We start from the raw sequence: 24,859 nt of genomic DNA on the forward strand, positions 1-24,859 counted from the left end.
TAGTTACAGATCTGGAAGAGGAGAAGATCAATATTTATGTCAAGGTGGGATCAGGATTATGGGGGGTCTTTTAGCCCGTTTAAAACCCTGAACAGTAAATCAATTATTAACCCTTTAAAGTCTGATTCAAGACATAATGGTCAGGAAAATTCTATTATTTGGTCCTTAAGTGTAAATAAAGACATATTCCGCATGTATCTTCTGTCCATTAGAGTGTAAGCGGTCAGTGTTGTTGTAGTGCCAAACGTGTCCACCAGGGGGCAGAAGACAGCTATCAGCTTGTATACAACAGAGTAGTGGTCTCCTTTCATGGGTCCCTACAATCATTTGTAAAACCCGGGATTGTGTTAAATGGACAGTGATTGTAAAAAATTTCTCTGTTGTGTTTCTGTACAGGTGTAGCAGCTGCTTGTCTGGTGGATTGAAGCTCGTTCCTTCTGTCTGCTGGATCTTTGTCTCCTCTTCCATTTTTCTACTTTCCTTTTTACATTTCTTCATTACTGTCATTTTCTCTGTCCCCTCCACGTCCAGCAAGATAGATTCCATAATGCCACATAAATACGATAAAACAATATATTTAAACAAATAAATAATAAAAAAAAAGATTATGAAGAGGAGCCTTATACCATAAACCTCCTCTTACATGCTGCACATTTAAGATAGTTCCCCAGAAGCTTTCAGTGTTAACACAATTTCCTGACCTTAAACGTTTCTGATTCATTTTAATGACACACTGACATGTATCATGCACATTTCTGGGACTGTCGTTCCAAGGCTGAGAAACACCACTTTTACAGCACCGCCACACATACTGGCAACTGGATATCAACATATTGGCCATTATGGATGCGCACAATGAAACACAAAGAAAGAAACAAGAAGACATTATCACAGGATGGAGGGAAAGAAACAGAAAAAGTGAAAGAGCCAGAGACAAGACAAGAGTCAACATCGGAGTGACTTTTACTGACTGGAGAGATCTCAGAGAAAAAAACAGGATGCAAGACAGATGCTGCATTAGCCGTTGTTATCTATCTATCTATCTATCTATCTATCTATCTATCTATCTATCTATCTATCTATCTATCTATCTATCTATCTGTCTGTCTGTCTGTCTGTCTGTCTGTCTCTCTGTCTGCCTGTCTATCTCTCTGTCTGTCTGTCTGTCTGTAAGTCTGTCTGTCTATCTATCTATCTATCTATCTATCTATCTATCTATCTATCTGTCTGTCTGTCTGTCTGTCTGTCTGTCTGTCTGTCTGTCTGTCTGTCTGTCTGTCTGTCTGTCTGTCTGTCTGTCTATCTATCTATCTGTCTGTCTGTCTGTCTGTCTGTCTGTCTGTCTGTCTATCTATCTATCTATCTATCTATCTATCTATCTATCTATCTATCTGTCTGTCTCTCTGTCTGTCTGTCTGTCTGTAAGTCTGTCTGTCTGTCTGTCTGTCTGTCTGTCTGTCTATCTGTCTGTCTATCTATCTTTCTATCTATATCTATCTATCTATCTATCTATCTATCTATCTATCTATCTATCTATCTATCTATCTATCTATCTATCTATCTGGGGAACTGATGAGTTTTCAATTGTAAGTGAGAAGCTGTTCGTTTTGAAGAGTTGAAGGTGTGGCAGTGAGAATAAATTCAGTTTTATTGCTATTACGTTTGACTAAATTGAAGGAGAACTAGAACTTTAAGTCATCTAAACAGTTGAAAAGGCAGGGAGGTGGGGAGGAAGAGTTAGGTTTGCCAAAGATATAGAGCTGGGTGTGTTTGTGGAAAATATTGCCAAGAGGGAGGATGACAGAGCCCTGGGGGACACCTGCAGTGCATTTTTGTAGATGTGCTTTTATCAAACATATATTTATCATAAAAAGAACAATATTAATTCTAATTGTAAATGGAAGGACATCTGATACTTGGCAAGTGAATCATACAAAGTTTCATTGTTGTACAAAAGAAGCAGACATGGTGTAAGAAATGAGTATGGAAATCTATTGATTCATCATACACAACAGGAACAGCAGCATCCCAGTGTTTGAGGAAGTTTTGCAATCGTTTTCACACCGCAGTTCACAAATAAACTAATTTAACAATACTTGTGTTGGTACCAGCTGAAAATGAGGAATCTCAGTGATGTTACATAAAAATGTGGGTAGGAAAGAACAAACGGTAAAAGACATTTGGCCACTTTTAGCCAGAAACACATGACGTTAATAACCTCTGTGGTTATTTAGCACAACAAAACAGTTGCACAACAGGACCCAATTTTGCTTTATTTATTTATATATAAAAGTCTTTCCTCACCCAGCCTCCCATCTCCCCTGGGTGGGCTGGGTGGCTGTTCATCTTCAGCTCGGGTCCTCTACCAGAGTCCTGAGAGCTTTAAGGTCCTACACAGTATCTTAGCTGTTCCTAGGACTGCTGTCTTCTGGATGGAGAAGTCTGGTGTTTCTCCAGGTATCTGGTGGAGCCACTTCTCCAGTATGTAATACATATATATTGTGTACTCAGTATAATAATACTAGAAATTTCTAGTAATTAAAACTGCAAGCAGAACTTCAACAGAAGCTGCCCCACCAACATGTTTAGTCCTGGACCCATTCAGGACTTCACCAGAAGGATGCAAAGATCACGTTCTCTGGAAAAGCTGGAAATGCAAGAGGACGGTCGGCGTTGTGACGTCAAAGAGCTTTCAGTTGCATGAACAACACTTCATTGTGAAAATGCAACATCAGGCTGACTACCCATTCTCACTGTGTAAGAATTTAATTCAGGTTAACATGAAAAGCATCCAGACAGCCTGTAAGTTATGGAGGATTGATCATTTTAGTAATGAAGGAGTCCTTTAAGCATGAAGATGGTGGTATGCACCAGAACCTCCAAGTGTTTGGCTAAAATTAATGTAGAGTCAAGGAATATTCACAAATAAGTTAACTAAATGTGGTTTTGTAATGTGATTTTTTTTTAATTCACATACTGATCCAAGGAAAGTGTTACTGGCAATATGTTGTCAGAGGGGGACATAGCAAATTATTAGCTCATTTTAAAACTGTAGATTTGTGACAATTAAATATGGACATTTTGACACGTCTATTTCGTAAATTAAGCAAGTTAAGGTTATTGGGTTGTCAGTATGAGACTGTATCATCATCAATCTTTCAGTTTGCTGTCTGTTTCTCCAGTTAGAAAGTCCAGTCATTCTATGAATCATTTCCAATTTGTAATTTCAAAACTTTCATCAAGGGCAAAAATTATTTTAAGAAATAAATATAAAAGATAGGGTTAAACCTCCAAAAAACATTTTCCCCACCTCAGGTATAAAATATTTTAATATTATCTGTAATATTAATATTACCTATATTTATTCATTAGTCATTCTTGTACCACCCCGTCACGGATATGCACACAATGACCAATAATACATGAAATAATTTATAAAATCGTTTGTTTTCCTTCTAGTAAAGAGTCCTTAATTAGATATTAATATTTTAAAACATAATTCAAGTTTAAAACAACTTCACAGGTGTATATGCTTCATAAATACCGTCCCTTCCCAATGAAGTTCACTGCATAGTAAACTAGCTGACTCAGCAGATCTGATTTCAATCTGAAATATAATTAAACTGGCATTAATGGTGTTTTTTCTTAAAAAAAAGTTATTTTGCATGACAGAAAGGTTACATTAAGCTTGATGGACCCCTCTAACCTATAAAAACATCAAATAAGCGAACATGTGGGAACATCCTGCTTTTGCTGCAGGCTCACATGGTGTCATTTCCTGTTTGTCATGCCATCTACAATGAGAGTTTATATTTTTTATGTAAAAAAGAAGTAAGTGTGATGGGATAGTACGTCAAACTGAGGGACACTCAAATTGTAATTTTACTAAAAATATTTCAATAAATATGTCATCACAGGATTTATCATCCAATCACACGATTAATCATCCAATCACACGATTTATCATCCAATCACACGGTTTCTCAGCCAATCACATGATTAATCATCCAATCACACGATTTATCAATCACACAATTTATCATCCAATCACACGATTTATCATCCAATCACACGATTAATCATCCAATCACATGATTTATCATCCAATCACACGATTAATCATCCAATCACATGATTTATCATCCAATCACACGATTAATCATCCAATCACACGATTTATCATCCAATCACACGATTTATCATCCAATCACAAGATTAATCATCCAATCACACGATTAATCATCCAATCACACGATTTATCATCCAATCACACGATTTATCATCCAATCACACGATTAATCATCCAATCACACGATTTATCATCCAATCACACAATTTATCATCCAATCACACGATTAATCATCCAATCACACGATTTATCATCCAATCACACGACTTATCATCCAATCACACGATTAATCATCCAATCACACGATTTATCATCCAATCACACGATTTATCATCCAATCACACGATTAATCATCCAATCACACGATTTATCATCCAATCACACGACTTATCATCCAATCACACGATTTATCATCCAATCACACGATTTATCATCCAATCACACGATTAATCATCCAATCACACGATTTATCATCCAATCACACGGTTTATCAGCCAGTCACATTATTAATCATTCAATCACACGATTTATCAATCACACAATTTATCATCCAATCACACGATTTATCATCCGATTACATGATTAATCATCCAATCACACGATTTATCATCCAATCACACGATTTATCATCCAATCACACGATTTATCATCCAATCACAAGATTAATCATCCAATCACAAGATTAATCATCCAATCACACGATTTATCATCCAATCACACGATTAATCATCCAATCACACGATTAATCATCCAATCACACGATTTATCATCCAATCACACGATTTATCATCCAATCACACGATTTATCAGCCAATCACATGATTAATCATCCAATCACACGATTTATCATCCAATCACACGATTTATCATCCAATGGTAAATGGTAAATGGTCCGTATTTATATAGCGCTTTTCTGTACCAGGATACCCAAAGCGCTTTACAGTATACAGCACATTCACCCATTCACACACACATTCACACACTGATGGCGGAAGCTGCCATGCAAGGCGCTCGACCACGACCCATCAGGAGCAACTAGGGGTTTGGTGTCTTGCCCAAGGACACCTTGACATGAACACGACTTGGCCGAGGATCGAACCGGCAACCCTCGGGTTACAAGACGACCGCTCTACCTTGCTGAGCCACGCCGCCCCCGATCACACGATTAATCATCCAATCACACGATTTATCATCCAATCACACAATTTATCATCCAATCACACGATTTATCATCCAATCACATGATTAATCATCCAATCACACGATTTATCATCCAATCACACGATTTATCATCCAATCACACGATTTATCATCCAATCACAAGATTAATCATCCAATCACACGATTTATCATCCAATCACACGATTTATCATCCAATCACGCGATTTATCATCCAATCACACGATTTATCATCCAATCACACGATTTATCATCCAATCACACGATTTATCATCCAATCACACGATTAATCATCCAATCACACAATTTATCATCCAATCACACGATTTATCATCCAATCACAAGATTAATCATCCAATCACACGATTTATCATCCAATCACACGATTTATCATCCAATCACGCGATTTATCATCCAATCACATGATTTATCATCCAATCACACGATTAATCATCCAATCACACGATTTATCATCCAATCACGCGATTTATCATCCAATCACATGATTTATCATCCAATCACACGATTAATCATCCAATCACACGATTTATCATCCAATCACACGATTTATCATCCAATCACACGATTAATCATCCAATCACACGATTTATCATCCAATCACATGATTTATCATCCAATCACACGATTAATCATCCAATCACACGATTTATCATCCAATCACACGATTTTACATCCAATCACACGATTTATCAGCCAATCACACGATTAATCATCCAATCACACGATTTATCATCCAATCACACGATTTATCATCCAATCACACGATTTATCATCCAATCACACGATTAATCATCCAATCACACGATTTATCATCCAATCACACGATTTATCATCCAATCACACGATTAATCATCCAATCACACGATTTATCATCCAATCACGATTCCCTTCAAATTGTATTTTTTTAACGAAGTGAGTCGTTTGATACGATTTTTTGAAAGCTCCTGTGAAACTCTTACAGCTCACGTTTTGGGCACATAAATGATAAAGGTGTGTTGTTATAACGTACGTGAGGTGTTTTTTTGGGAGGTTTCATTGTCCTTCATACGGTGGGTTTTATGCTTTAGGGTTTTATGAAACAAAATGTAAATGTTTTACATTGGGACCAGAATTAGTACGTTGTAAAGAGTCACTCAGCTATCATGACAAATATTCAATGACTTCCCCAAATTTTCTGTCACATTACTCTTTTTATGAGGTTTTAGCGTTTTTCTGTTGTAATGAGGAAACAAATTCACAATTTCGTCTTGTTTATGTTCTTCTGGTTTCCTTCTACTTTCTGTTTAGTGGGTGTACTGGTAACTGTGTGGTAATGATGGCATAGAAACGTCATCCTACACGAGCTATAAATGAGTCAGAAATGGTCATTCATCCCATCATATCTTCCCATGGCTCTTTCTGAATGAAACGCTCCCAACGTGAGTACTGGATTAATCTGATCTCATCTAGTTCTTTGTTTTCACTCTGCAAATATGCACACTTTGTTTCATTGCTGTGTGTGTGTTGACCTGCAATGGTCCGGTATTTATTTTATTAATTTATTTCATTAAATCATTATTTATTTATTTGTTTGTTTATTTTTTAATAGTTATTAATTATTCCATATTCAATTGTATTGGGTTTTATTCCAGTCTTTTTCTTTAAATATTTTCCTGTATTAATGTTGTTTCGTATATAATTGTAAATAAATTCAAGTGTTAATAGAATAGAATAGAATAGAACAGAATAGAAAGGGGTTAAGGGGTTAAAGTTAAATATTTAGAAACACAATTATCTGGGATTGCTCAAATCTAAGTGTATTTATTCTGAATTTTCACAGATATTTGTTGCAACAAGAAAAAAGAAGAAAAAGCTGCAGATTTCCTGAATTACTGCCTATTACTTGACTCTGATAACAACCAGCGAACCTGGAGCTGCAGCAGAACTGAAAATGAATCCTGACCCTGCTTTGTTAGACAGCAACACAATGACCCCAGAGTCAAACTTCACCCCAGTTCCTGACAGAGGCTGCCCATCGGTCAGCATCCAGCTGGAGGGCTTGATCCTGCCCCCAGTTATCACCATTGACATCATACTGGGGCTGCTGGGAAACATAGTGGCCTTGTGGATCTTCTTGTTCAAGCTGAAGGCCTGGAACCCCAACATCGTTTTCCTGTTCAACCTGGTCATCGCAGACTTCCTGGTTCTGGTGAGCCTGCCGCTGAGGCTTCATACCTTGCTCAGAGGCTACTGGGTGTTTGGAGACGGCCTGTGCCGGATCAACCTCTTCCTCATGTTTACTGATCGCACGGCCAGCATTGCACTGATGACGGTGGTGGCAGTTTATCGTTACTTTAAGGTAAGATAACAGCCTCGTTGTGCCTTAGTCCACACAGGTAGAGACTCTAGGGTCTCTTGGGGCCCCAGGCGAGGCTTCACAGGGGACCCCACCAACCACCTTTCATCACCTTTTCACCACTGTGACAATAACATGCTAATAACATTATCTTTAAAGCATTTGTTGTTATACCATTAAATTCCTCAAATGCAACTTTTAAATGTTCTTTGGCAGCTTTTACTGATTTCTTTACTATTTCCATTGGGGGGATATTATTAAATCTAGTTCTAATATAGAAGATTAAATTATGTGCTATAACCTGCATTATTACTCTTACAGCTTATACACAAGATTAAGAAATACAGTAAGTACAGTTTTCAGAAGCATACAGCCTGGACAGATATGGAAGATGGAACATAAACACCATGCACACAGCACATAATAACTTCCATCCATGCACCTTACATGATCATATTTCTTGGCTATAAATAAATAATAAAACTTTACGATATGGTGCGCATACCAGGCCTGTAGCAGGTGGAGAAACTTTACAACTGCACACCCAATATGTGCACAACATTCTCATCAGACATGAAGACACAACAACTGCTCGTACTTTGGTGTGTTGGTTATCTGGTGATTAGAGTTTAAATGCTGCAGCTTTTCTGTGCCGTTTACACACATCCACACAAACCTGAAGACTATTTATCTGGCATCTTGCAGAAGCAAACTTCTTGCCAAGCTGAATGGAAGTTAACAGAAACTAGTTCAAACATGCAAAACTTGTTAAAATCAAAAATCATCATCGCTGTCATGTTTTGCAGGTGGTCCACCCTCATCACCGCTTCAACCGTATGACCAAGCGGCAGGCTGCGGTGGTGTCCGTGTTCGTGTGGTTGCTGGTGATCAGTCCACGGGTTCCCCTGCTGGCTTACAGCCACATCGAGGGCAGCGGTGACAAAACACGGTGCGCCTTCTTCTCTTCTTACAAAGAGGAGCGTCCCGCCGTCATCATCCTGGTGGCCATGCACCGCATCCTGACCGTGCTGGAGTTCATCCTCCCCTTGGCCTTGCTGCTGTTCTGCTCCATCCGAATCTCTAGATTCCTAAAAAAGCGGCAGATGGGTAAACCTGAAAAAGTCCGCAAGGCAGTGCGAGTGTGCGCCGCCATCGTTGCGGTGTTCACGCTCTGCTTCCTGCCCACCACAGTGACAACCATCGGGGTGTGGGTAATTCGCTCATACCTCCCGTGGGACTGCACCGCCTTCTACACCTTCATCCAGCTCAACATCGTGTCTTTTGGTTTCAACTTTCTGAACTCCGCTCTGGACCCCATCATCTACGTCTTCTCCAGCTCCATGTTCAGGAAGGCCCTGCTGGCGGCGCTGCCCCGCTGGCTGCTCTGCAGACGGGATGAAGGCGGGAACGCGGCATCATCATCATCGTCGTCAGGAACTAAGTCCACCGATGAGCAGGAACTGAAACAGATGAATCCTGACAATGAACTCATCTGAGCAGCTGCAGAGAAACACAGATGTTTTGTGTGTATTAACTTTGTTTTAATTTTTTTATGCTTTTAAAGTTTCGATTAAACGTTAATTATCATGTTTCATGACTGCATGTAAATATACCTCAACCTCTATGACTGGACTGAGTACAACATATTTACTGTTCTTCAAATCCTGCTGTGCTCAGAAAACTATTTTATTTATAATGAAATGATCCTTCATGTCTTGTGGATCATTTGTTGACATGAGATCAGACAAGTTGGGATCTTCTGTGTAAATGATGAGTGAGCCAAACTAAATAACAACAAAAAAGGAACTTTCAACTCAAAATATTATACTTTAATCTAGATGAAAACCAATGTGTTATATTTTTTTTCAAATGCATAATGAACTACTTGGTTCCCCCTTTGTGATTATGGAGAATGTGCACCACCCAGTGGCCAAACTGGCAACTACATCTGCTGCATCACAGGAAGAGCTGAGACTGTAAACTGAATAAGAGAGGGGTCCTCCATAACAGGGGCTAAGCCTGCTTAGACAGCGGGAATCGCCCCTGTCAGGGTGGCTGGGGGTCCTGCTCTGCAGCCCTATGGCTGTGGTGTGGGCCCCAGCTGACCCTTATGGGCGGTTCCTGTGTGCGGCGGCTTCTGGCCATAGGTGGAGTGGCCCCGGGTGTGGACTGATCCCCAAGATAGTTTCCTCACAGCAGCGTCAAGCTGGATATTTATTTCTTTAGTTATTCTGTTAATATTTAGTTAGGAGACAGGTGTGTGTATGTGTGTGTGTATATATGTGAATGAGGGCGAGACACGATGATTTTTTTAATATGCAAACACTTGTTTTTATTGTGTATATCACTTTGTGCTGCTCTTGTATGAAAAGTGCTTAATAAATAAAATTAGATTTAATTTGAGGTTGTCGGCATGAAGCTTAAAGACTACAGGAGAAAAAAATCAGCATCAATGAGGCCACATGGTTTGTTATTAAGATATTCTGATTCTGGGGTGATTTTTTTTCTGCCTTTTGTTTTCAATAAGAACATATTGGAATATAAACTCTCACTGTTAACGTCTTCATTTAACTAGGGGTAGTACGGACGGATACCGGACCTCCAATAAAAGTACAATTTATTAAGACAAACAAAGGGTTCAGGTACAAATACGACCATCCGGTGTCGACCAACGGGTTACACGCACACAGGCGGAATTAGCTCTATAACAAACCAAAACGACTTCACCTCAAGCAGGGAACAGACACGTCAAACTCAAACACAACAGTTTTACTAATATCCACAATTTACTACGACAAACCCACGCAGGGTAACTTCCACCACCAACAGTTAGTAACACCGCTGTCCACAGCTGCCCCGAATGAAGTGGGTGACAAAGCTCAACAGGTGCACAGGCGTCGTCATTCGTCAGGCCATTGGCATCCAGGACATAGACCAGTCCCGGCGGAGGTAGGGCGGTTCCAGATGAGGTACTCGCTGTCAGTCATCAGCAGGGCAAGCTGCAGTCTTGTCCTGTCTGTAGGAAGGCAGGCAGACAGACAGCCGTAACACTCACCGTTAACTTTATCAGGTTCACCTGTTCAGTCTCTTATTAACACTAATATCCAACCAGCCAATCACACGGCAGCATGTAGTCATGTAGACATGGTGAAGACGACTCGCTGAAGTTCAAACTGAGTCAAGTCAAGTCAAAGAGGTTTATTTGTCACATGCACAGTTATACATAGTACAATTGTACAGTGAAATGTGTTTTCTGTACCTACATCCTTTAAGAATAAAAAAGAATAAGCTAAATATTTATAAAATAGAATAAAAATAGAATAGAATAAAAAAGGTAAATCTTTAGAGTTTAAATAAGATAAAAGAATAGCAGCATACTTATGTATATTTACATATATATTTATATGTGCAAATAGGAGTGAGAAGTGGCTTTTGTTTTGTTCAGTGCTCAGAGTTGAGCAAGCGGACAGCCAGGAGGAAGAAACTCTTCTTCAGCCTCTCAGTCTTAGTCCTCAGGCAGCGGAAGCGCCGGCCTGATGGCAGTGGAGAGAAGAGAGAGTGTGGGGGTGGCTGGGCTGACTGAGGATCCTCTTAGCCCTTAACCTGCAACGTTCCACATAAATGTCCTGCAGGTTGTTCTGGTGGTCCGCTCAGCTGCTCGGACCACCCTTTTTAGGGCCGAGAGGTCCTGCTTTGTGCAGTTTCCCATCCACGTGGTGAGCATCAGGATCCAAGTCAAAGTCAGCTTTACTGTCAGTTTTGCAGCATGTGTTGCACTCGTAAGAATGACGCTGTGTAGCACATGAACTTTTATCCCTGCTGGAACATGATGATGAAACATGAAGCAGCTGCTTCCCGTGTGCTGCATGGACCAGATAACTCTCTACTCAGCTCACAGTAACACCTGCACACAGCGCCCTCTGTTGACCAAACGCTTAACCACTTTTCAAACATGAGTTAAACCACACAGAAAATAAAGTTCACTTCTAACGTGGTCATCAGTACAAGTTAAAATGAGGAGTTAAGATATTCACACATGTTCAGGACTAACCGAGAATTAAATTTACGGTTCTCTCAAACCAACAAAACAGCTTCTGTCACTAAATAAATAAAAGGGGAAAATAAACAGACGAGGCAGATTTCAGTCACTGTGATTTCTGTTTCTGGTTACAGAACAACAGCAGACTGAGTTAGCTTCTGGTCCGGTTAAACTGGTTAAACTGGTTAAACTGGTTAAACTGGTTAAACTGGCTGTGATCGGAGGGCATCAGAGTCCAGGGTGTGTGGAAGGGGGGCAGAGCAGGGAGAGAGTTCAGCATCCTGACAGCCTGGTGGACCAAGCTGTCCCTCAGTCTGCTGGTCCTGGTCCTGGTCCTGGTCCTGGTCCTGGTCCTGGTCCTGCTCCACAGGATGAGGAAGAAGATTTATGTGGCTTTAAACGTGGCATGGTTGTTGGTCTGAGTGTTTTAGAAACCACTGATCACCTGTGTTTCTTTTAGTGTTTTCTCCTTTTTCCAAGTGCAGATCCGAGCTGGATCAGCCGTCAGTAAAAACCAGACCACATGAATTAAATAGTCAGACTTTGGCTGTTGTGCAGATGAGCCCTTGGTCTTGGTTGAGATCTGTTCCCAGGTTCGTTTGGTCTCCTGAGCGCACATGAAATTATTTGAAATTGTTTTAAAGAATAACTTATCTAACAAATATTTAACTGAATATCAGTTAGACCAGGGGTTCCTAGGCCCCTCTTCATGCATACACTAAAAAGCCATGGACCCCGTGCCCCACCTCGTGCTGGAACCATGCTGGTTTTATGCTTTCAATTCTCACCATAAAAACTGTATTCTGCCTGAGTCCTGTTCTTTGATAAAGCAAAAGTTAAATTAACAACATATAATCTTAGTAAAAAAAAATAGGGACAAAGTGTGGACATTATTCACAATGGCCTGAATGTTTAAAGCCTTGGAGACCCCCTGTGCTCTTTGGGGGAACCCCTTGGGGTAGAGAACCACGGACTTGGTGTACTGTAGCAAAAAGTTAGTCTGTGGCCTGATTAGTTAGCAGCTAACATAAATAATATTTAAGGATTTAACTAATTATCTGTTAGTACATACCATAAGCATCTAATCCCAGGTTAGTTGAGCTTATTCGTTGCCTTAAACCTCTTTAGTTTTTACAAATGCTGAAGCTAAACATGTCAAGTTGTATCACCATGGCGACCAGCTCAAACTCATTAGTTCACTTTTTTTCTTTATACCCCCAGCTGTTTGAACTCAGATTTGCTCTGTCAGCATTTATCTAGTTTTCTATTGGCTGGAGGACGTTTGACAGACAGCTCATTCAACAACCCTAGACAGAGGAAAAATATCCAGGAGCAGAAGCTGAGAGCAGAGACTGTGTCTGATGTGAAGAGACCGAGCTGGAGCCCAGGAGATTTGAACCTAAACCTGAGAAAAGGAGCAGAGTTTTGGAAGGAAGATGAAATATTAGAGAGCAAGAAGGAACTTTTAGAGAGTGAGAGAAGAGTTTGGAGAGAGAGCAAGATGATATTTGAGCATGCAAAGAAGAAATCTTGCTCTCAAATCAAACAGCTATGCTCTTGATTAAAGAGGAAAATGCAACCATACTTCTGTGGAACTGGGCAATACCGCAAACTAATCCGATACCAAGTAAATCCAGGGCAAGTATTGCCGATACCAATATCAATACCAATACCAATATCGATACTTTTTTGCTTAAAATTTCACAATCATTTAATGAGTTTGCATTTAATTATCTATCATTATTATTGTCATAATCAAACAGTACAAAGATTATTATCAAATCATGTTTTATGAATGTCAGAACCAAAGAAATTAGATTGAAGCTTTTTTATATTTAAAGAATATAAAATAAGAACAAATGCTAGGCTAGGCTCCAGCTTCCCCGCGACCTTTAATGGACGAAGCGGTACAGACAATGGGTGGATGGAAGATAAAATCATTAGCAATGTAACAAAATAATAAAATAATGGTGTTTTTCCCTTTTATCAGACAGTAAGTCAACTGTGCAAACTGTCTAAAGCAGGGGTGTCCAGCTCCGGTTCTCGAGGGCCAAAATCCTGCAGGTTTTTGATGTGTTCCTGCTCCAGATCCACCTGACTGAAACTGATGAGTCATTGTCCAAAACTTAATCGGCTGTTGGATCTATTTCATTTGAGTCAGGTGTGTTGAAGCAGGAAACATTGGAAAATCTGCAGAACAGCAGCCCTCAAGGACCAACTTTGGGCACCCCTGGTCTAAAATAATGTAAAACGTACTATTGGTCGGCTATCGTGGTACCAACTTTAAAATCAACCAGGGCTGAACTTCCCATCGTTGTCCAGCTGTAAACATGTAAACACAGGAAGTAAAGCACATGACTCAAATTTATAGTACAGCAATCACAAAAGGTTAAATTTCAGCTGAATCTGCATTTCCCATGAGCCCTTGTGGTCCAGATATGTTGCGTTTTGAAAGTAGCCCCGCCCCCTCTGACAGAAACATGTTTTGTTCTCTTTGCTATTAGAAACAATTCATTTGTTTTAGTAATGACACTGTTTATACATCACATAAAATGATAATTATTCACTACTAAAAAGTTTATATTCAAACAAAATCAGGGTTAAGAGTGACTGGATAGCAGCTAACATTTCAAATATTTAAGGATTTAACCAAGTTTCAGTTATAGTAGCACAATGTTAGCTGCTAACCAATCAGTCAGGAGCTGATGTAGTTTTAGCCTGTAGCCGGATCATTTGGCAGCTAATGCTACAATTATTTAAGGGTCTAGTATCAGTGACAACACCGCGGCAGAATGTGAGCCCTGTAGCCAGATTGGTTAGCAGCTAGCATTAGAAATATTTAACTAAATTTTAGATTACTGTAGCATAATGTTTAGAGTTGGGAGCCGATACCGATATTAACATCGAAAATACTTGCCGATCCTGCCAAATGTATGGGGATCGAACAAATATTTCCTTCTAAACACCATCCGTTGCCACGGAAACTGAATCATAATTCTTTTACTGCCAACCCCACCACACATAGGAAGGCACGAAGTCCTGCGTGACCATTGTTTAGAGTTGCCAGGCAGAGAAGCAGCTGCATGTGAGTCACCGTTGCGCTAACATTGAAAATTAGCATTATGTTAGAAATTTGCTGTTATTACTCAATAGAAAATGCTGCTAGTAAAGCAGCAACGTGCCTCAAATGCAGGGCTGAAGTTTCCAGAGGCGGCACAAATGCTGCCAGATTTACCAGCAGCGACTTTATAAGCATCTGGGTCGTCAACACGTTAAAAAGCACGAGGAGTTCGTTTCCTTCAAGGAAAGGCGCAACAAACCGCAGCAAAAACAAACGCTGACAAACACTTTTAAAAAACGCAAGAAATTAGCAAAAGAAAGCCAGAAAGTTCTAGAATTTATTGTCCTGGATGACGAGACCGTCGCTCACATTTAGTCTTTCTACTCAGTAATTTAAGAAGTTCTGTGGCGATCCTTGTTTTCATGTGTTTATTGATAGACCATTCAAAGTCTGTAATAAATAAAAGTTATTGACTCATTTCATAATGTTTTAACTGTTTGTGCTATGAAGAAAGAAAATCAGGAGGGTGTTTAGAAATGTTCATTTTCCTCTAGTTAATGTTCTGATTATGTCAACATCATGTGCACTCACATACCATTTCCTCTCCAACGCGCCCCAACGTGCCCCTTAGTAAAAAAAAGACTTGAGAAACCTCAGATTGTCCATGTGAGTCACCTTCTCTTCACTCTGTGTACGACTGACGGTGTGATTTAGTGTTGTAACGATGATGTGGGAACATCCTCCTGTAAGAGCCATAAAAGTCCCAAAAAAGGTCATTCGTCCCTCCATTTCTTCCTCTGGCTCTTTATGAATGAAACGTGAGTACTGGGTTAATCTAATCTCGTCTAATTCTCTGTTTTCAGTGTGAAGATGCACATTTTTTTCATAGCTATTGTGTGTGTTGGCCTGTCCTGCATATTAGGGCATAACTTGCTGTGATTTCACTTCACTCTAACTTATAAAAACAAACTTTGTTGTGAATTAACTGTATTTTTTATATTGTCGCTGTCCAATGGAAACCACATATGTCCACTTTTGAAGGTTTTGACGTTCTACAGTTAACAGCATCCTTCCCTGTCAACTGATGCCTTTATATCACCAATGAGAGGACTTTTCATGAGGTTGTCTATTTAGGACGTATCTCCATTGGATGTCATAAGTTTGAGAAAAAAATCTGTTTTTTCATGCTCCTGTAAAAGAATTTTGGAGATATGTGTTTTTCATCGGACGGCGACGGTCGACGGTCTTTCAATGTTGAGCAAACATATTTAGTAAATGGTGGACTTTTTATTTGGGTTTATTACCAACTTTTCTATAGTTTTACATTTAATGTCTAACTTTATATTTTATGTATAAAAATGTTTGTTTTTTTTACCTTTTCAAACACTGAGATGACATTTTTGAGAAGCAGTTATCTACCCTGAGAAGTAAAACTGTTTCATGCACAAATGTTTTATAATTTTTTTATTTATTCTGTGTTTTTTCAGAGTCTTTGTTGCAGAAAAAAAAAACGGAAGAAAGTTAAAAGAAGAAGCTTCAAATTTCCTGGATTTCTACACTTTCCCTTGTTTGGTCACACAGGTTTTTCCCCTCTAACCTGGATCTGTTTTTAAAAGCAGAACTGAAAATGAATCCTGACCCTGCTTTGTTAGACAGCAACACAATGACCCCAGAGTCAAACTTCACCACAGTTTTAAACTTTACCACCCCAGTTCCTGACAGAGGCTGCCCACCGGTCGGCATCCAGCTGGAGGGCTTGATCCTGCCCCCAGTTATCACCATTGATGTCATACTGGGGCTGCTGGGAAACATAGTGGCCTTGTGGATCTTCTTGTTCAAGCTGAAGGCCTGGAACCCCAACAACCTGTTCCTCTTTAACCTGGTCATCGCAGACTTCCTGGTTCTGGTGAGCCTGCCGCTGAGGATTGATGCCTTGCTCAGAGGCTACTGGGTGTTTGGAGACGGCCTGTGCCGGATCAACCTCTTCCTCATGTTTACTAATCGCACGGCCAGCATTGCACTGATGACGGTGGTGGCAGTTTATCGTTACTTTAAGGTAAGAAAACAGCCTCGTTGTGCCTTAGTCCACACAGGTAGAGACTCTAGGGTCTCTTGGGGCCCCAGGCGAGGCTTCACATGGGACCCCACCAACCACCTTTCATCACCCTTTTATTATGATATTGTTACTTAGAACTGTGACAACAACATGCTGGTAATATAATAACACCAAACCAAACCAAAAATCTAGGGGAAAGAATCTACATTTCCATCCTTTTTATTTACACAGCAAGAAGAAGTTTAAAACTGTCCTGTCATGTTTTGCAGGTGGTCCACCCTCATCACCACTTCAACTGTATGACCAAGCGGCAGGCTGCGGTGGTGTCCGTGTTCGTGTGGTTGCTGGTGATCAGTCCACGGGTTCCCCTGCTGGCTTACAGCCACATCAAGGGCAGCAGTGACAAATCCCAGTGCTTCTTTTTCACTTCTTACAAAGAGGCGTCCCACGGCATCATCATCCTGGTGGCCATGCACCGCATCCTGACCGTGCTGGAGTTCATCCTCCCCTTGGCCTTGCTGCTGTTCTGCTCCATCCGAATCTCCAGATTCCTGAAGAAACGGCAGATGGGAAAACCTGAAAAAGTCCGCAAGGCGATGCGAATGTGCACCGCCATCGTTGCGGTGTTCATGGTCTGCTTCCTGCCCACCACAGTGACAACCATCGGGGTGTGGGTAATTCGCTCATACCGCCCATGGGACTGCACCGCCTTCTACACCTTCACCCAGCTCAGCATCGTGTCTTTGGGTCTGAACTTCCTGAACTCCGCTCTGGACCCCATCGTCTACGTCTTCTCCAGCTCCATGTTCAGGAAGGCCCTGCTGGCGGCGCTGCCCCGCTGGCTGCTCTGCAGACGGGATGAAGGCGGGAACGCGGCATCATCATCATCGTCGTCAGGAACTAAGTCCACCGATGAGCAGGAACTCAAATCCATGAAGCCTGACAGAAGCAGTGAGGCCACCTAAACAGCAGCTGAGAAACAGGTTTTATCCTGTTCACATTAACGTTGTTTCTCATTTTTAAGTCTTTGTTGTTTATGCTGTTAAAACAAAATGTCACTTGAATAAAACTGAACAATGATGAATTTACGCCAATAAACTGTACAATCAAATCAGTTTTTATGTCTATCACTGTTCTTCTCTGGCCATGTTTACATTTTTATTAATACAATCCAGATCAGAGTAAAAATGCTTTATTTAAACTAGTGTTTATTAACAGAAAACATGGGGGGAGCTGGGAGCTGTATTTTTGAAAGAGGGGCCTTAGCAACCAATTGTTGGAGTTTGATACTTGACCTCTATGGACCAATCAAACCACTAAACCTGCTTTCTGGAACATCCCCCAGGACTGGACTTGGACACCCTGCTCTATGTGATGAAGGATAAGATGCACCACCCAGCAGACAAACTGGTAACTACACCTGCTGCTTCACTGGAAGAGCTGAGACTGGAGAGAGGTCTGGAGGTTGTTGGGATGATGGTCAAAGACCAAAAAGCTGATTGTTGATTTCAGGATAAATAATCAGCATCAGATGTAGATGATTTGTTTTGATATGTCTGAAGAAGAATAAAGAAATTATGTTTCTGTGGTGATTTTTTTTTCTCTTTTTCATTTCAGTCAGAATATATTGAAATATAAACACCGTCCACTTTATCAGCTCCACCTCGAAAACACTAATATCTAACCAGCCAATCACATGGCAGCATCAGTCATGTAGATATGGTGAAGGTGACTTCAAACTGAGCATCAGAATGAAGAGGAAAGGGGATTTAAGAGACTTTGAATGTGGCATGGTGATGATAGAAAGACAACAGGAAGTCCAATCAGCACTGGTTCCAACCAACACGTCCAGCCTGGAAGCAGATGGGCTCCAGCAGCAGAAGACACACTGGGTTCCTCCTGCCAGCTAAGAACAGGAAACTGAGGCTACAATTCACACACACTCACCAACACTGGACAATAGAAGATGGAGAAACGTTGCTGGTCTGACGAGTCCTGGTTTAACCAGCACAGCCTACCTGAGTATTGTTGCTGACCATGTCCATCCCTTTATGACCACAGTGGAGCATCTTCTGATGCTACTTCCAGCAGGATAATGCACCATGTCACAAAGCTCAGATCATCTCCACCTGCTTTCTAGAACATGACGATGAGTTCACTGGACTCCAACGGCCTCCACAGCCACCAGATCTCAGTCCAGTAGAGCAGCTTTGGGATGTGGTGGAACGGGAGATTCTCATCATGGATGCAGCCGACAAACCTGCAGCAACTGTGTGATGCTGTCATGTTAATATGGAGAAAACCTCTGAGGAAGGTTTCCACCACCTGCTTCATCTATCACACCAGGATTAAAAAGGTCCCACCCGGTACTAGAAGGTGGACCCGATGAAGAGGACGACCCGGTACTAGAAGGTGGACATGATGAAGAGGACGACCCGGTATTAGAAGGAGGACCTGATGAAGAGGACGACCCGGTACTAGAAGGTGGTCCTGATGAAGAGGACGACCCGGTACTAGAAGGTGGACCCGATGAAGAGGACGACCCGGTACTAGAAGGTGGACATGATGAAGAGGACGACCCGGTACTAGAAGGTGGACCCGATGAAGAGGACGACCCGGTACTAGAAGGTGGACATGATGAAGAGGACGACCCGGTACTAGAAGGTGGACCCGATGAAGAGGACGACCTGGTACTAGAAGGTGGTCCTGATGAAGAGGACGACCCGGTATTAGAAGGAGGACCTGATGAAGAGGACGACCCGGTACTAGAAGGTGGTCCTGATGAAGAGGACGACCCGGTACTAGAAGGTGGTCCTGATGAAGAGGACGACCCGGTACTAGAAGGTGGTCCTGATGAAGAGGACGACCCGGTACTAGAAGGTGGACCCGATGAAGAGGACGACCTGGTACTAGAAGGTGGTCCTGATGAAGAGGACGACCCGGTTCTAGAAGGAGGACCCGATGAAGAGGACGACCTGGTACTAGAAGGTGGTCCTGATGAAGAGGACGACCCGGTACTAGAAGGCGGTCCTGATGAAGAGGACAGTGAGTAGAGACACCTTTGCATGCTGTAGCATTTTGCTGCCACTTGGGGGCAGTCTCCTCTCAGATATCTGAGCTGAAAGCTGCTTGCGGTTGTATTGGTGCAGTTTTAGGTAGTTTAGCGTGGACAAAGTGGACAAAAAACTGCTTGTGTTGGAGCGGAACTGATGAAGATGATGAAGATTTTCCCGTCTAGCTGCTGTCATCATTCTTTACCTGTCCTCTGTTTTGTGATGCTTGTCGGTGCTTTGTCCTTTCTACAAGTGCAGATAAAAGTTGGATTTGGTTTCAGCCATCTCAGTAAAATGAGACAACATGAATTAAATTGTGGTATTTTGACCATGGATTTGCATGTGAGCATGTGACAGCTGGTCTCAGACTCCTCGTCAGTGTCCTGGGGGGAATGTAACGCCCAACCCGGAGAGAGGACCTACTTGTCCTCCTGCCTGCTGATCTTTTATAGCTTGGTGAGAATGAACAAACATGTGATCTAATGTGAAGAAATTCTGTTTGTTGTCTGTTGAGTTTTTTTCTCCTCTGTCATGTCTGACATCCTCACCAGGACAGCAGCACAAAGAAGGGACGTGACTGGCTGAATTCATTTAAATTTGACATTTATGATGATTTGTTTTTATGGAAATAAAAATAAGGCTAACCCCTCCTCATAACTACTGTTTCAACTCTCCAGTGTTAGTTTAATATGTGTAGTTTCCATACAGGATGTAAATACCAGCAACCTTTAAACTCTGCTGAACTCTGCATTACAGAGGGGATATGAGACATGATGACTCAGTAATTCACCCTTCATCTGAAAGCTACGCCCAGCTGTGAACTTTCAGGCCTCAGCAGGGACCAGCTTCCGAAAAAGGACGGAAACACTGAGACAAACAAAACAAACACGGAACAAAGTGAAACTTTTAAAGGTCCTGATGAAACAGTTTCATTGGGTGGAATTGTTTCAAATATTCTTACAGTTCAGATGTCAGATAACATGTTGACGTCAATAAAACCAAACAAAGAAATTTGGATCTATTTTAAGCTGTAATACAACTCAGAAATTCCTACAATGACAGTAGATCCAGCTGCGCCTACGTGGTGGACTTGGCATCTCTGCAGTAGACCTAAGGTCTGGGTGGACCTGGCATCTCCACGGTGGACCTGGCATCTCCATGGTGGGCCTGGCGTCTCCACGGTGGTGGACCTGGTGTGTCAACGGTGGGCCTGATGTCTCCGCGGTGGTGGACCTGGAGTCTCTGCAGCGGGCCTGGCATCTCCACAGTGGTTGACCCGGCGTCTCCATGGTGGACCTGGCGTCTCCAGAGTGGGCCTGACGTCTCCACTGTGGTGGACCTGACATCTCTTTGGTGGACCCAACGTCTCTTCGGTGGTGGACCTGCCGTCTCCATGGTGGACCTGCCGTCTGTGTGGTGGTGGACCTGGCGTCTCCATAGTGGGCCTGACATCTCCGCGGTGGTGGACCTGACATCTCTTTGGTGGACCCGACGTCTCTTTGGTGGTGGACCTGGTGTGTCCATGGTGGACCTGGCATCTCTTTGGTGGACACGAAGTTCTCGGTGTAACACCGGAGCAGGAGAAATACTCCGGCTGCTCCTCGCTGGAAGGCGACCGTTTCCATCTCCACCTCTCTGGAAGAGTTTAAATGAGTTGGCGGTAGTTGGCTTTCCAACGTGTACTTTCTGACCACACGTCTCGTGCACATTTCTACATATGTGCACATCGGGGTGGAACTCTGAGAGCGCGACTCGGAGCAGTTATAGTAGAAACCTTTTGCAGTTCCTATAACCTTTTCAGGAACCAGGCCTTTTTTGGTGCATTCGGATGTATAGAAACTAGGGGTAACAGCCCTCAGTTCCTAGAACCGTTTTAGCTCCTACTCCAAGGCAGGGTCTTTTCAGGGTTCCATAGGAGCCCTCATGACGTAGGTGTTTGGTGACTGGTAGCTCCACCCCTTGCCAGATTTACTCTTCTTGTGGCCCTGGCATATTTAAAAAAACCACGGTTGCAGCTATGAACGACAACAGAAGAGCATGCGATAAATGGATCGATGAGGAGGTCAAAGCTTTTCTGACTGTCTACGCCACAAAGGATATTCAGAGAGGTTTTGAAGGCTCGCAGCGGAAAATAAAAATATTCGTGGAGATCAGTTCTCAGATAGAGAATGCAGGGTTTTAGCGAATCAGCACTTGTTGAAAACTCACACAAGACTACAAATTTATTAAGGACCACGACAACCGGAGTGGCACGAACTGAAAAACCAGTAAATGGTTTGACACCTTGGACCAATGACCTGCCTACTCAGGGAACACCACAGCAACGGACTCCTGGGCGGGGCTTCTGGACGTGAGGCTTTTGGAGGCGATAATCTGCAGTGAAAACACTCAGAGGAGTTTGAAGGTTAGTAAACAGGACAAGAAGCATTAAAGCTTCTGTATAGACCTCAGAGTTGTTTTCAGATACCACCCAGATAGCTGAGCTGAGCTACTTCACCTGTTTAACATCTTTTATAATCTGGTTCTCATCCATGTTTACTTCGTCAGAGATGGAGCCGAACAGCATCCTGGATGCTCCTGCGGCCTCCAGCAGCCCTCGCTGCATCGATCAGATAAGAAAACAGCTTTAATGCAGATAACAGAAGCCAGCTGTAAACAGACCATGTCCTCATATACAGATACTGGTTTAAATGGAAAAACGGGAGCTGATAGAGCCACAGAACTTATGGTAATAGCAGACTCAGTCATTTCAACTAGACTTCAACTTTTTATGCTTAATTCCAGTTGAAATGACTACTATTACAACTTATGCACTCCTGGACGATTGAGAATTTTACTCTATATATTATAATGAAAGTTTAGCTTCATTAGCATCCTTCATGTTTAAAACATGATTTTTTTTTTTTTATTCTAAAATGTTTATCCAACATCTTACTGCACTGTACATGCATCTTGTTGAGTGTCACTATTACAATTCAAAGTATTTTATTATAGTTGCTGTGTGTTAAGTATCTGTCTCCACCAGTGTTGGGGTAGTTACTCTAAAAAGTAATTAGTTACTAGTTACTCATTACTTCTGTAAATTGTAATGAAATTACTTTACTCGTTACTGCATTTGAAAAGTAACTTCACTACTTATTACTTTACCATTTCTTAATTCAACGCGTGGACATGTACAAACATCGCTGCCAGTCTGCAGAGTGTTTAATGGATATTGTAAACAAAATGGCTTTAAAACCACAAGAACAACGTCCCTGTCTGTGGGAAGAAATGGACACACTTGTCTCATCATCATTTTATCAAGTATTTTTCTAAACCTGGGCGATTCAGTACTTGACAGGGGAAGCATGTCTCCTACAATGAACCTGCAACTAGCTTCTTCATTTCTGTCTTACCGGCTGCTGCAGTCCAGGAAATGTTGAAATAGCTTAGCTTCTTGAGGCGGGTCGGCTGTTCGTTGAGGCGGGTCGGCTGCTGGTTGAGGCGGGTCGGTTGCTTGTTGAGGCGGGTCGGCTGCTTGTTGAGGCGGGTCGGCTGCTTGTTACTTCATTACCCAAAAAAGTAATATTGTTACTGTTACTTTATAATGTGTTACTCCCAACACTGGTCTCGACCCTCCCAGTTTTTTCCAGAAAGAGAAAAGGGCGTACTCGCTTCTGGCTGCTGGACAGGACCAGCTGTTAGATGCTGAACAGCAAAGGCAAAGCAATGCAGCTTCAACATGCTGCAGGTCTTCCAGGAACAGAGCAGCGGCTGGACGGGCAGAACTGAAGCCAGCAGAGATCTGTGATGGAGGGTCTCTGGGTGTACTGGACAGGATGGCAGGAAAAGCCAAAGTGATATGATCATCATATACACACATGTAAATAGTTATTTCTGCACTGCTGTATTCACTATAAAAAATAAATGACTTTGTAAAGAGTCAGAAGTTTTCAGTTTTTGTCAAGTAGATGTAGTTTGGCCACATCTATGAAATATTAGCTAATAAAAATATTAAGTAGTTATTACCCAATAATAGCTATGAAATATTAAATAATCCATCTTTGCTCGCTACATTTTAAATCTTATCCTGGGGTGCGCATTACATTACAGTTTATTGACTTCTTCTTAAAATGCAGCATATCTCAGGATGAAGTTCATCATGTTTAATGATTTGATGCCAGATCATCTTTAAACATGATGATGAACCAGCCCTCCAGTGACGGATTACTCCTCCACCTTCTACTGATGATTCCATGATGCACACAGAGCTTACAGCAGGTGATGAGATCTTTATTCTGTACACATGATGCATGTTCTCTGGAACTTTTTCTCTTTAAACATGTACATCATGTATACATGTATGTTCTCTCTGTCCAACTTCCACAACATGATGCTTCTCATGAAAAGGTGTGTTGTGATTAGTTGGAAGGCAGGAGGTGAAGCATCCAGCTCCCTCAGTATCTGCAGCAGGTGGTTGTGTCCATCCTCTGCAGCTTCAGGTGGTACACGTGTATTGAAACGTCTCTCTGGACATATAGAAATTCTCTCAGTAAAACTGGGAACAACCTTTTCCCACCATCATCAGCTTTGCTCCGGACCAGCCGGATGGTGAGGAGTTCAATGAGCTGCAGCAACGTCTGAAACAGAACACGAGTTACAATAAACCCGCCGTCTGAAATATTTACTTTTTGTAACCTGCTCAACGCAGACAGTAGAAAACCGTCTGAAATGTTTACTCATACGATGCATACAGTCGCTGCATGTTTGGTAAGTACAACGTACACGTCGTCTCCTCTGTCTGCGGCGCTCTCCATCCTCCATGAAACACTGGATTCTTCTTCTCCTGACTCTCTGTAGCTCTTCCAGCCTCCACCTCTGATTGTATCGTCCATCATTAATATTCCCGTCAAGCAGAGCATAAACATGGCGGCTTCTTCGCTCTGCATTTTAGCTTCTTGGTGAAGTTTTCCTCTTTATTTTTCTTTTTGTTTTGTTGTTGTGGTG

At 41.8% G+C, this 24,859-nt stretch overlaps 2 protein-coding genes and 1 long non-coding RNA gene across 4 annotated transcripts; all 3 read left to right on the plus strand.

Moving 5' to 3' along the window:
• The first annotated feature begins 48 nt into the window (after positions 1-48).
• LOC121632768 lies at positions 49-23,508 on the plus strand. Its single transcript, XR_006008964.1, has 3 exons — positions 49-296; positions 20,979-20,988; positions 23,496-23,508. It is a non-coding gene; the product is annotated as an uncharacterized LOC121632768 (long non-coding RNA).
• On the plus strand, positions 1,673-9,471 carry LOC121632767 (hydroxycarboxylic acid receptor 2-like). 2 transcript variants are annotated; one of them, XM_041974503.1, is made up of 5 exons: positions 1,673-2,457; positions 2,552-2,757; positions 6,617-6,747; positions 7,149-7,667; positions 8,471-9,471. In XM_041974503.1, exons 4-5 carry the CDS (start codon positions 7,260-7,262, stop codon positions 9,158-9,160), a joined length of 1,098 nt encoding a protein of 365 aa, XP_041830437.1. In that variant the 5' UTR covers positions 1,673-2,457; positions 2,552-2,757; positions 6,617-6,747; positions 7,149-7,259; the 3' UTR covers positions 9,161-9,471. The 2 variants fall into 2 exon arrangements, with proteins under 2 accessions (XP_041830437.1, XP_041830436.1); XM_041974502.1 differs by having other exon boundaries at positions 2,555-2,757.
• LOC121632766 (hydroxycarboxylic acid receptor 2-like) lies at positions 15,435-18,389 on the plus strand. The gene is made up of 3 exons (XM_041974501.1): positions 15,435-15,582; positions 16,252-16,820; positions 17,090-18,389. Exons 2-3 carry the CDS (start codon positions 16,392-16,394, stop codon positions 17,783-17,785), a joined length of 1,125 nt encoding a protein of 374 aa, XP_041830435.1. The 5' UTR covers positions 15,435-15,582; positions 16,252-16,391; the 3' UTR covers positions 17,786-18,389.
• Positions 23,509-24,859: the final 1,351 nt, after the last annotated feature.

Source organism: Melanotaenia boesemani, chromosome 21 (genome assembly GCF_017639745.1).
Source record: "Melanotaenia boesemani isolate fMelBoe1 chromosome 21, fMelBoe1.pri, whole genome shotgun sequence".
Classification (NCBI taxonomy): domain Eukaryota; kingdom Metazoa; phylum Chordata; class Actinopteri; order Atheriniformes; family Melanotaeniidae; genus Melanotaenia; species Melanotaenia boesemani.

Bases quoted from the DNA above. Each gene is read 5' to 3' on its own strand.
- LOC121632767 (XM_041974503.1), top strand. From the start codon at position 7,260: ATGAATCCTGACCCTGCTTTGTTAGACAGCAACACAATGACCCCAGAG. The intron at 7,668-8,470 runs GTAAGATAACAG...CATGTTTTGCAG, and splicing joins CAGTTTATCGTTACTTTAAG to GTGGTCCACCCTCATCACCG.
- LOC121632766 (XM_041974501.1), top strand. From the start codon at position 16,392: ATGAATCCTGACCCTGCTTTGTTAGACAGCAACACAATGACCCCAGAG. The intron at 16,821-17,089 runs GTAAGAAAACAG...CATGTTTTGCAG, and splicing joins CAGTTTATCGTTACTTTAAG to GTGGTCCACCCTCATCACCA.